Source organism: Cavia porcellus, unplaced genomic scaffold (genome assembly GCF_034190915.1).
Source record: "Cavia porcellus strain 051 isolate PalLab524CR breed Dunkin Hartley unplaced genomic scaffold, mCavPor4.1 scaffold_18, whole genome shotgun sequence".
Lineage (NCBI taxonomy): Eukaryota > Metazoa > Chordata > Mammalia > Rodentia > Caviidae > Cavia > Cavia porcellus.
Window position 1 is genome coordinate 22,693,748 of NW_026947501.1, and position 13,133 is coordinate 22,706,880.

Here is a 13,133-nt window from a genome sequence, read left to right on the forward strand (position 1 = left end):
ATAAAACGTTTTATCTTTACCTCTTTTTCATGTTAAGAGATGAAAAGAATCCCTCCCTCTTCTTGTATAAGGAGAATCATGTTCTACCTCCTTAGAAACATCAATTAATAGTTCCACCCTTTTCTGAAAAGAATCTCTTCCTCTCTTCTTTTTCTGGCTTAGTCCTCTGACCCAAAATAAATCCTCCCTCACACCTAAATTCTCTAGCTTTTGTCTTCCTCTTTTTGCACGTCTTAGGGAGTAGTCCATGTTCCATGTCTGTCCACGTGTGTACTCAAGTTACCACATCCTGGTCTTTGTTCTTCCTTGCTACCATTACAACCACTACTGCCAGTCACCAGAACTCTCCTCATCACGCCAAAGGACACTTAAATTCTTCTTTCCGGATTTGTGAAGTAACTATTCACTCTTCTCTCCCTCCGATCTGACATCACTTCATTAATTTCTCTCTTTAGCTATTCATTCTTAAATGAGAGGCTCATCAATTTCCTGCATCTTATATGCAGTGTTCTTTGGAATCTGATAACTCTGAGTCTCATATTCTTCTAAATTCATGGATTCCACTACTTAGAGCAAATACACAGACAACTCTTAAATCTTTATTTCAAGCCCAGATCTCTCTTCAGAGCTTCAGATATAACCTACCATAAACTACTATAAGCCATAATCACCTAGATAGGCAACTTTAAACTCAACATATTCAGCTGGAGGTATAGCTCAGTGGGAGAGTGTTTGCCTAGCATGTGCAATTAATCTAAACTGGATTGCAATTGGATTGCAGTTCATCTAATCCATGTCCTGGATTCCATCCTCAGCATCTCAAAACAGAAAAAAGACAAAAAAAAAAAAAAAAAAAAAAAGTCAATAGGTGCAAAGAAACCCTTAACAGTAAATGAGATAATGTCATTTGTCTGCTTAATAATAGCTTAAAATTTTTAAGGAAAAAAATGTATGACATGCACAGCTCCCGTGATATAGCCTCAATCTCCATAACCCTCTCTCCTTTCCATCCACTCCCCTAATTTCTAGCTATCCTGAATATAAATGCTTCTCAACTCATGATGGAGTTACATCCTAATATCCACCACAAATTGAAAATACATACTGAAAATGTTTCTGTCTTCCTGTGTATTACTGGGGATTAAACCCCGGGCCTATCCACTGGACTACAACCCAAGCCCTTTTTCATTCTGAGACAAAGTCGCACTAAGCCAGGTTGAAGGTGAACTTGGGACCCTCCCGCCTCAGGCTCCCAAAGTACTGGGCTTACAGGAATAGACCACCATGCTCGGCTTTCAAGATACCCTTAATATGGTTAATCTACCAAACACTGTAGCTTAACTTCTAACTTTCCTTAAGCTCACAGCACTCACATTAACCTACAGTGGGACAAAATCATCTCACACAAAGTCCATTTTATAAAAGGAGTACTGAATACCACATATAATTCATTTAATACACTGAAAACCAAAATGACTGTGTAAGTATTTTCCATGTATGGTTAGTATATGATTTATTGTGTTCTGTTGTTGTGTTGAAAGTGTCTCACTATATAGTTTAAAGTGGCCTCAAACTCACAGTGATACTCCTGCCTCAGCCTCCTTAGTGCTGAGATTATACCACCATGCCAAGTGAGGTTAGTTTATATAAAAGTAGTTTCTACCCAATGTTCATTACTTTCACATTACCATAATGTTGAAGAATCCTAAATTTAACAAACCATCGTTAATCAGGCTCTATGGTTACGTTCATGCTCTAAACCATTTGTCCAAATCATGCCTCTATGACTTTGAACATTCGCTCCCTATCTGAAGTGCTCTTCTCCATTGGCTCAGTGCTGATTCTTTCAAGATTTGGCTCAAGCACCACCTCTTCCAAGAAGCTTTGGGTGACTGACCCCAGTTTGGATTAAACCTCTTTCCTTAAGCACTCACATTTAGTTTGTTAACAGCACATACCACACTGATAACCATGGTCTTATTTAACCCACTTGATTAAGTACTCAAATAACAATCATGTCTTGTTACTAATACAGGTTGTACTAGGCAGACTAACAGAACTAGGCTAAACTTTACATAAATATATCCTCTGATATTCTCTAAACAGTAGCTCTCAAAATTTAACCTATATCACAATCTCCTTTAGAAAGTCACTCCAGATAGGAGCTTATAAACTGTACAAACCACTTAGAGTAAATTAGAGTAAAAGAAGTACACCTGGAGCCTAACTATTATTTGTTAAAATTAGCATTATGGTAGTGTGTAGTGTGACCGTCATAAACATTCACCTATACAGAAGACCTGTAAAATACATACTATTGTTTCATCCCAGAGTTGTTCCAAAGGAGAGCCCAACACACTGCCAGATGACACTAAAGCTGCCAATCCAAGACCACATTTTGAGAATCAGATCTCCAATAGAATCACTTTTATCTCATCTCTTTTATCTTCCAGATATAAAGTGACTTCTAGATGCCTCTGACTCTCCCTTTACAATCCTAACAATCTTTTTAAACCCAGAACAATTTTCCCTTCCCTTACAACCTTCCCTAATTTTCATCTTGCTCTTCCCTCATATTCTATCAGGCTTTGAGTATATTATTCATATGACATTCATCACATGCTAATTTCACAATTACCTAAGTGAAAGAAGAAATCTGCCTCTAATCGGTTTGAAGTCCTCAACAACAAACAGAGTAACAAGCAAACATCAGACAAAAACCCACAAGCATTTGTTCATATGAATAAATTCCTGGTCTGACTTGGTTAATCCTCAAAACGCTATCTCATGTCCTTATACTGCCTCATGATCAATAAAGAAGACCTGCTTCTTCCATACTTCTCTGTTTTCTCACTGTTGACTATGTTTCTTTACCCTGTACCTGCAGCCATTTTATTCTTCCCATTCAATCCAGGCCATAATAAAGGGAGAAACTGCCGCCTTATGACGGACGTGAAGTTCAATTCTGAGGCCCTGATGACTACTTGTTTTCTCTTAAAAAGATCATAAACAGTAATAAATTGGTTTTGAATTCTAATTACAGATTGTGAAGATAAAGAGAATTTTAATAAAGAGTTAAAAAGCACAAAGACAAAAGGTTCTTCGTAAGATTTCATGTTGTCTTAATAAATCTTAGAAAACTACGTTCATAGTATCCAAAGAATTGAAGTTTTGTTGTTTTCGTACCAGAAATCAAACTCTGGGCCTCGTGTTGCCAGGCAGGTGCTGCACCACTGCGCTACAACCCTAGCCCTATAAGCGTCCAAAATAAATCCATTATTTTCTATCCCAACAAAAGCGGATACAAACCACCTGGCTTGGAGAAAATTCCTAGGAGCTCTTATGTTTACATGCAGATCCTTTCACCTTCCTGTTAATTTAAAATTCAAGTAAGGACATAGAAAGGGGGAAAAATTAACTTTCAAGGAAAAAAAAAACTTTTAATGCAGCAACTAAAATACCTGGTTAAAAGATTCGATTACATTTTAAAAGTTCTTACTTTCTCCTTACTTCAACTGATCAGTGATAGTAATAGATTTATAAATTCTGCTACCAAAATGTAAGTATGTCCAAAATAACAACTAAGGAAACAAAGTCAGGCATGATGGTGCACACCTGTAAACCCAGCACTGGAGAGGCTGAGGCAGGAGGATGGCCCTGAGTACAAAGCCAGTCTGGGCTCCACAGCAAAACCCTATCCCAAAGCAAACCACCTACCAAACAACCAACCACTAACATGTAAGAACTTGGGCTGGGCATGTAGCTCAGCGGTGGAGTGCTTGCTTGCCTTGCATTCAAAAAGGCTCTGAGTTCGATCCCCTTTACCACACACCCACACTCACAGGAGTTAGGAGAACTTTTCTAAAGAAAATAAAAATTTTCAGAAATAGATGTTCAATTATGAAAATTAACTAAATCAGTCCAAAATTTGGCTTGAGTTAATTAGTATCCCACATGTCAAAATTGTGATATGGGTAGGAGCTTGAAATTTCCAAGCCAATGTTATAATTCAGCAGACCAAAATAATCATGAACTGGGGAATCCGCTGATTCCCTGAAGTATGGCAGTCTTGAAATGGTACTGAAAGGAAAGGAGATTAAAGAGACAAGTGTGAGCTAGAAAAGTTACAAGGACATTGGAGAGGAAGAATAAGAAAATAATGGCCTGGAAGAAAACAGTACATGAGGCATACCCTAAAATACTTCGAAAGATTAGGAAACTCGAAGTACCAACAAGACAAGTGATTTAAAAGCTAAGGGCTGGTGGAGCCCTTAGCTCAGCGGTGGAATACATGTTTAGCATGCAAAGCCCTGGGTGCAAACCCCAGCACCAAAAAACAAATACTCATAAAAAACCAAAACACTATCTTGAAGATCCTAAGCTTCAAGTAAAACACATGTATACAAAGTTCTGTTAAAGTACTAATGTGTAATTCCCAACTTCAGAAGATTGTGCCAACAAAAAGAATGTATTTGTGAATGGCTCTCATCTTTCTAAATTGTTTTCAGTACAGTCTGGAAAAGTCTTAAGTTTTGTGAGTTGGCTGGCCAAAGCTATCTGAGCTTTCTCCAAAATTGACAGGGAAAAACATCCTGTGATCATAAATGATCACGGCTCCTAATCTGGTTTTCCAGTATGCCAATAAGCACTTAATCATTTGCCCTATTTTAAAAGGCAATTTTCTAGAATATTTGAATTTCAATTCCCTAACCAGCACCACCAAATTGATTTTCAATTGCAATCAACAGAATTCGTGTCTTGCGTGACACCATTATATGTGAAGTACTTAAACTCTACTTAAAGAGTGGAATATTGTACAATAAAACGTAAGAAACTAGCCAATATCAATTTTTAAAAATCTAACAACTGTTCAAAAACTTTGGACAAAGTGCAACAAGCTAATCTCTTCTTCGAGTAACGGTTACATACACAATTGTCACCGCAGTTTTTACTACTGTAATTCTCCATTACAAAGAGGAAACTACAGGAGCTAACCGGAGCTACAGAACCGGTAAAGTAGCAGGCTAAAAGGGCGTCGTTGATTTCTTGGCTACAGTGACAGGCAAGAGACACACCCCTAGCGTCGGTCTGAAACACTACAGCACTGAATTCTACCTAGGGATTAATGCGAGGGTAAAGAAAGACAAATTTAAATCGCCATGATTCAAAAACAACCACCCCAACAGACAGACACACGAAGGTAACAAAGAAAATAAAGCATTCTGGCTAGTGGGGAGGCAATAAAAATAAGCACCCCCATTTCTCTAAGACCAGACTGGCCTGTTTTTATGCATATACACCTTGGCCCTTTCCGGTTCGCCAGTGCAGAGAAAAGCAGCAGCTAAAGAAACCCCTTAAGGTTGCAATCGGCAGCAACATAAATATAGGAGAGGACAGAAGTAAGTGGCAGGATTCCTGCCAAGACTCAGTGCTAGAAAATAGGGAATGAGTGGGAGAAAGAGCAGCTCGGGAGAGAAAGTGGGTCTTACATAAAGCGCCATTTGCCACCTATTATCATTTCTCTGGGATTTCAGAATCTCCTCCAACTTGGGGAAAAGAGTGAGTGTGGGGGCGGAAGGGGGCTCCAAGTGCAGAAGGGTCGGAGAAAGGAGTAACACAGGGCGACAGGCGTCGGCGCCCGGCCGACAGCGGGAGCGGGGGCGGCGCCGAGGGTCGCGGCGAGGCGGAATCCCGGCCGCGCGGGCGGGCGGGGCGGCACCGGGACGCCCCAGAGGCCGGGGGCGGGCGCCGGGCCCCCGTCCTGTCAAGCAGCCGGCCCGCCGCCCCCGCCGGCCGCCAACGCGCTCGGGCCGTCGCGGCACCGCTCGGGGCCGGGTCTCTCGAATTTTCCACCGGAGGAGGTGGCCGGGCGGGGTTGGGGACGTCGGGGCTCGGCTGCGGGCGGGCGGCAGGAATGGTGCACCGGGAAGCCGGGGACTCACCATTTTGCTCGGCGGGTCGGCGGCTCGCGGGCGAGGTGGAGTGTCGGCGCGGACGGGCTCTGCAGGAAGCGGCGGCGGCCCAGCGGCGGCCCTCGGGACGCCCGGGGAGGGGGTGCGGCTTGGGGGAGGGGAGCGGCGCCGCGGGGCCCGCGCCGGCCGGGTGACTGCCTGGGCACGCGAGGAGCGGGCAGGGCGGGGGAAGGAAATTAAGGTCGAGATTCAGAGACCGCGAGCGCGGGAGGAGAGCCGGCGGGAGGGAGGCGAGGCAGAGAGGAGGGGAGAGGGGGCCAGGCGACTCCCGGGCTGCAGCCTCGCGCTCGCGCCGGAGCCGTGACGGACTCACTGCAGTGGCTCGCGCTGACCCGCAACCTCAAGGCACGACAAGGGGGAGGGCGGGAGAGGGAGGGGAGAGCGAGCGCAGCGGCGCGGAGGGCGGGGGCGCGCGGGGCCGGCGGCGGGGGCGGGGCTTCCGCGAGCGCCGCACATCCGGGAACCCGCGCGCCGCTCGGCACGGCCGCCGCGGCGCTCTGGCGAGCTCTGGTTGGGGAGCACGGTGCGCGCGGACCACGTTCACCCTCCGCGCCGGGCGCCCCCTGCGTGCGGGAGGGAGGGGGTCGGGGGCGCGGATGTCGGTGACGTCGCGTGGCGGGGCTCTTCCGGTCACGTGGCTGGAGGCGGGCCGGGCGAAAGGCAGGGCGGGGAGGAGGAGGAAATGCGAGGGTTCCCCCGCGGGGAGGAAACGCCGGGGGTGTTCGCGCTGCCAGCGGAGGGGGGGACGTGGGCAGAGCGGTGGAGCTTCGTTGGGGGAGGAGCAGAGGAGCAGTCTGAAGGTGTAGAGCTATCCACACGCCGTGCCAAAGAAAGGGAAAATCCAGGTCTCAGATCCTGCGGCCAGAGAAAATCAAAGGCATCTTTGCGTCTCCAACCGACTTGGACCCACTACCGAGCTGCACGTTGGATCTGCACGGTTGTCAGTACCCGCGAGGCCACACTATTGTGAACTGACTGGAGCGTGGTTGGAGACCAGAGAGCCAAAGCTGGTCGCATCTTGAGGAGTGGGGCACCCACTGCACGACAGAGTGGAAGGGCTGCCTCGCAGTCCCGCAGACCTTCTCATCCATCTCTGTTTTCCTTAATCCTTCCAAGCTGCCCTTTGGGGGATGCATCAGTGTTTGTTTTTGACAAACACTTGCAGGCAGATTGCCCGCTTAATCCTTTTAGTTAAGGCTGTCTATGCTAATGGCAGTTACCTTCCCAGAAAAGTGTAAGGAGAAAAGTTATACAGAAGATACAAGAGAAAGAAAGCTGGCAGGAGAGGTGTGATGTGGATTATGAAGAAAACATTTTGCAACTATTGGTGTGTATGTGTGTGTGACCGAAAAAAAAAAAAAGACCAAATTTTCTGAGTTAGAAACTCCTTATTGGTAAATCCTTTGAGTTGTTTCATTTAAAAAAAAAAAAATGTCATAGTATTTTAAAGGCAATCCACTTATGCTTACTGGAGAATATTGTTCTTTATACTAATTATCTTGCTGTGTGATATATAGAAAATAAAGGCACAGTGGCAGACCCTACATGTCCGTCTCTTTCTTGAGCGCTGTGTTGGTTCTGTCTGAATGGAAAAAAAGTAACAGACATAAAATGTGTTGTGCAATGAACTTGTCAGGGAAAGTCTAAGAAGTTACACTGTTTCTTCCACTATTTGATTTGGGTTTCTCGATTTAGATGTGTTACTATTTGATGTTAGTATGCCACAGAAGTATAGTTAAGGAGAATCCCTAAGCTAAATCTGTAACATTTTCTAAATATGTTTACTTCAAGGCTGGGAATTTAGCTCAGTGGCCTAAGCACTTGCATGGCAAGCCCGAGGTCATGAGTTCAATCCCTGGTACCACCAAAATAGATAGATAGATAAATGTTTAATGTTTCATAAAAATTAGGGCATATTTTTAAAAGTAATATGTTAGGGGCTGGGGATTTAGCTCAGCGGCATAAGCACCTGCCTTGAAAGCAGGCGGTCGTGAGTTCAATCCCTAGTACCAATAAAAATGAAAAAGACAAAAAAAATAAATAAATAAATAAATAAAAGTAATATGTTAAAAATTTCCTCTAGCAATTCCGTTTCTCAGGTAGTCGCTGTTCCTGCATTTATGTGTATCACATGGACATTTTCAATGAAAATAAAATTACCATTTTGACATTTGAGCTGTATGGAATGCAAAAAATTTTAAATAGCCAGTAATTTTATGTTTGAGGCAATCTGCACCCATTCAATCAATATCTTTTGTGACTTTGTATCAAAAATTAGTGGAGAATTATGAAAGATTGGTTAGGTTCTGACATACCAAAGCAAGAAATACAAGGCCAATCTTGTTTACTTTCTCCTACCCCTCACCCTGATCTCCCAACATTCACCTTTTAACAGTCAGGCCTTGGGTCTACTACATAAGTATAGGCATGTAATGGGTTACATCTCTAACACTAAAACTAATATGAATCCAGTGAAAAATCCAAAATTTGGGGCTGGGGATTTAGCTCAGCGGCATAAGCGCCTACCTTGTAAGCAGGCAGTCTTGAGTTCAATCCCCGGTACCGATAAAAAAAAGAAAAAGACAAAAAAAAAAAATCCAAAATTTACATTTTATACTCCCCTTCCCCGCCACCACCTGAAAAAGAAACTGATCAGTAGTCATTCTTTTTCTCTTTCCATTAAATTGTGGTGTGACGCTTAGTAAGAGGAAACTGGTACCAAATGAACCTGCTAAAAGTGAACTTTAAAAAACCTAGATAAACAAGACAGCAATGGACATATCTTGGTTACTTTCCCTAGAGAACAATTAGGATTAAGAAATTTCAAGATACTGAAGGTCCTCTAGATCTACTGATATCCAAAATGCTGCTTTATTTTGTTTGCCGTATTGAGAGTTGAATCCAGAGCCTTTGTACTGCTACATCCTAGCCTTTTCTTAATTTTTATATTGAGACAGAGTCTCGTTAAGTTGCACAGAATGAGCTTGATCTTGGAATCCTCCTTTTCCCTCGGGCTCCCAGGTCACTGGAGCTACAGGTGTCTGCCACTAAAGCTGTACCAACCCTTGGGACTGGAGGTGGAACCCAGGGCTTTTGTAGGTAACTACATTCCCCAGCCCTTCTAATTTTTTTTTTTTAATTTTGAGGCCAACCTTTCCCTAAATCACTAAGCCTGGCTGGCTGGCCATATTATGCTTTAAAAAGTGAACACTGTCATTAACTTATATGTAATAGTTAAGAGTTATAAATAAACTAGGCATGATGATACACACCTGCAATCCCAGTATTCTGGGATCCTAAGATAGGAGGATTACAAATGGGAGTCCAGCCTGGACAATTTAACAAGATCCTGTCTCAAAACACTAAAGAGCTGGGGACGTTGCTCAATGAGAAGTCCTAAATTCAATCCCCCATAATGAAAAGAAAAGAAAGAAAAAACAAGAAATACAGAGCTATTCTTACAAAATGTTTGTAAATGGTGAGGGGAGGAGGGATTGAAGGGAATGGGACAAAAGAATCAGGTGACATCATAATTGGAAACTGAAAAAAGGTTACTGTTCCTATTTCTTAAGGCATTGCAGTGTACTGTTTCCCCAAAATATGCATATTTATTCATGATTACTGTCTTAGTTACTTTTCTCATTTGTAAAACAAAATACCCAACTCCCAGAGTTAAAGGGAAGAAAGATTTATTTAACTCACAGTTTGTAGAGGTTTTAGTCTGTAATTGACTGGTTTCAAGGCAGGTTTGCACATGGCAGAGGGGCAACAGGAGACACAAAAAGCAACAACAACAACAAAAAAAAACTCTATCCTTTATATTGTATGCAAACTACTTACCCTAGCGCAGGTGTAGCGCTCACACCCTTAATCCGAGCACTGGACCATGATTCATGAGTCAATCACAAAGTCTAGATTCAGCCAGCTCTGAAAAGTAACACCCCCCCCCCACATGACGGCATGAGGCTTTGGGGGGACATCCAGGCACAAACCATTACAATTATATTTAGTAATGTCAATGGAAAATGGATCAATTAAAACCACTTGAAAGTAATACCTGCTCTTTTTTAGAACATGTCTTATTAATACAAAAGGGAAATACCAACCTCTTCTGAATAACAGATACCTTCTTAAGAATTCCAGATTTATGGGGCTGGAGGTTTAGCTCAGCGGCACAAGCGCCTGCCTTGCAAGCAGGCAGTTGTGAGTTTGATCCCCAGTATCAATAAAAAGGAAAAACACAAAAAAAAAAAAAAAAAGAATTTCAGATTTAAGAACATTTGTACCTTTTTCATGGTGGCATGGTGGCACACGCTTGTAATCTCATCACGTGGAAACTGAGGCAGGAGGATCTCTATGTGTTCAAGGTTAGTCTAAATCACATAGTGAGATCTTGTCTCAAAAATAAGTTTTTGAAAGAGTATTTGTACCTTTTTGCCACCTCATGTTATACCACAAAAATTCCATGTGAGTGGGCTCTTGGCTAGCCTTCTGTCTCAGGATCTTTTTTTTTTTTTCTTTCTTTCTCTATTTATTTATTTATTTTTGATAGTAAAGAGAAATCAATATTGCAAGCTTACCAGTTGCTCTGTGGTATGTTGAGGAAGGGTTTCCTGGTACCCAAGATGGGAAGAGATGTGAGTTATTATTACCTTCTTGCTAAGGAGCAGAAGTATGTGCTAAAAATTCTAAATTCCATTTTAGGAACTCATTTCTCCACGGAAACTGTTTGACAAAGAATCCTATAAACAATGGCCTTCCTATGAGAGCCTCGTTAAATTATACTGTAGCTGAAATTCTGTATATTTTATATTGAAAACAATAAAAATTACTTTTTTCTTACAAAATCAACATATAAAAATCAGTTGTATTCTCAGACCTAATGAAAACAATATTCTCAAAATATGTATGAATTAATGGGCTTGCAGAAAATATATGTACAGAGTGGAATTTCTTTAAGCTTAACTATTTTTAAAGAGATAAACATTTGCAACTTTTCTAATTCCATAAGAAAATTAAAACCATTGAAATTGTTCAGAGTAAAGCTTCTATCACTTTTTAGATGAAACATGAATTAGGATAATTCTTTGTTGTATGCTTTGTTTTTATTTTTGAGACAGTTCTCAAGTTGCCACGCCTAGTTTTGAACTCATGAACTCAAGTGATTGTCCTGCCTCAGCCTTCTGAGCGGATGAGACTAACCGCATGGACCACATGCTACATGGCATGGGAATTTTTAAATTAGGAAAAGCTTCCAAAAAAGGTAATAAATTAGTTATGTAAGTTATTTCTAGATTGAACACTGAACTAAAAAGCAAAAGAGAGGGAAAGACTTTCTAAGATATATTCCCAAGCCTCTTGCTCTCATATCTAATGAATTTCAGGGAAAAGCACATTGATTTTATAAGGCAGTTAACAATTTTTGCATAATAAGCTGTATTCTTTTTCAGAGCTAATTGTTTTTTTTTTTTTTCGGTATGTTGTGGTTGTATAATTACTTCGTGAAAATGACTATTAAAGCCAAAAACAGAGGCTACAGATGATTTGTTTTGTGTTTTTCAGGAATTGAATCCAGGGCTTGTCACTGAGGTATCTCCTTAGTCCTTTTTGATTTTTTTGCCTTGGGGTTTTGTAAATCACCAAATTGCCCAGGCTGGGCTCAGATTTGAGATGCTCCTGCTGCAGTGTCCCAGAGTGCTGGGATTATAGACATGTACCATCATGCCTAGCTTAAAGTTGTTTCCCTGCATTAAAAAATTCACCTGTTCCTTTGGTCTTTTGCAGATAAAACATATAAGGAAAGAACCTGGTCATTAGGCTTTGAAAATATTTACATTTTAATGGCTCACTAAGAGCATTTGTCATATAGTATTCATACAAACATAAGAAACATAGTACTTTAATGTAAATCAGAAGCTATGGCACTAAAAACAACAGATGTGTTAGTATACTAATACTAACTTCAAGGCTGGAATAAGACCCTCATTCTAATCTGCTCCAGCTCATTTCTATGTGAAATTTGGATAGTTATTTAGGCTAAGTATGAGTTGTCCATTTGATGGCCACTAGATGTTTAAGTCTGCATTAATTCAAATTGAATAAAATTAAAATTCAGTTGTATCTTGTTAGATACATTTCAACCACTGAGAACTAACTACATACCTAGAAGCTATCCAGTTTCATCACAGAAATTTCTATTGCGCAATAATCAAGTCCTTTATCTCAAAGTATTAATCTGCAAACATTTAAATAATAAACAGATTAGTTTTTGGTTTTTTGCATTTTGCTTGGTTTTATTTTGTTTTTTGGTGCTAGGTATAGAACTTGGGGCCTCACACATGTTCACAAGTGCTTTAGCACTAAGCCACATCGTTGGTCATACACTGTCTTTCTCCCATAAATAATAGATTTTTAAACTTTTTTTTTTTATCGGTACCAGGGATCGAACTCCCGACTGCCTGCTTGCAAGGCAGGCGCTTATGCCACTGAGCTAAATCCCCAGCCCCTAAATAATAGATTTTTAACAGCTCTTACATTGTATTAGAAATTAATACAAGTAGGGGCTTTACATAGCTTATATGTAAAGCTAGGGATTTGAACATTCTCAAATTTGATGTCCGGATTGGGGGAGGTTGTCCTGGAACTAACCCTGTAAATACTGAGCATAAGTTTTTTTAGCACTTCAAAAATCAAGGAAATATATTTAAGCAAATTAAACCACAATGTCAGAAAATATATATATACGTATATGCACACACAGTCTAGGGAGAAACTAAAGACAAGCATTTTAAAGGAGAACATCACAACTGGTGTGGCAGCACATGCCTGTAATCCCAGCACTCAGGAGGCTGAAGCAGGAGGATTGTTGTAAATTCGAGACCAGTTTATGCTATAAAGTGAGTTCATGGTTAGCCTAAACTGCATAGTGAGACCCTGTCTCAAAAAGACAAAAAAAATTACATCATCAGTACTTTTACCAAAATTTATATATTCTGTATTAAACTATGTTTGATATAGCTCTCTAAGCATCAAACTACAAATCACAATAAATTTAATGGAAAATTTTAGGGTTACAAAAATATTTTAATAACTAAACAGAATTAATGATTAATTTGCTTTGTGAACTTGTACATTGTTTTCACTAAAGTTTTTAAATTATTG

The 13,133-nt window shown here is 41.1% G+C and overlaps 1 protein-coding gene across 2 annotated transcripts in view; it reads right to left on the reverse strand.

Moving 5' to 3' along the window:
• The window catches only part of Ppp3r1 (protein phosphatase 3 regulatory subunit B, alpha), a 117,621-nt gene that overhangs the window by 53,204 nt on the left and 51,284 nt on the right, over window positions 1-13,133 (reverse strand). The window contains exon 1 of one of the 2 annotated variants that reach the window (XM_063229534.1): window positions 5,943-6,394. The exons of the other annotated variant lie outside the window; for it this stretch is intronic. Coding sequence (XP_063085604.1) covers window positions 5,943-5,945 — 3 coding nt within the window. The 5' untranslated portion in view covers window positions 5,946-6,394. Of the gene's footprint in view, window positions 1-5,942; window positions 6,395-13,133 lie in introns of those variants that run through there. 2 annotated transcript variants of the gene reach the window in all.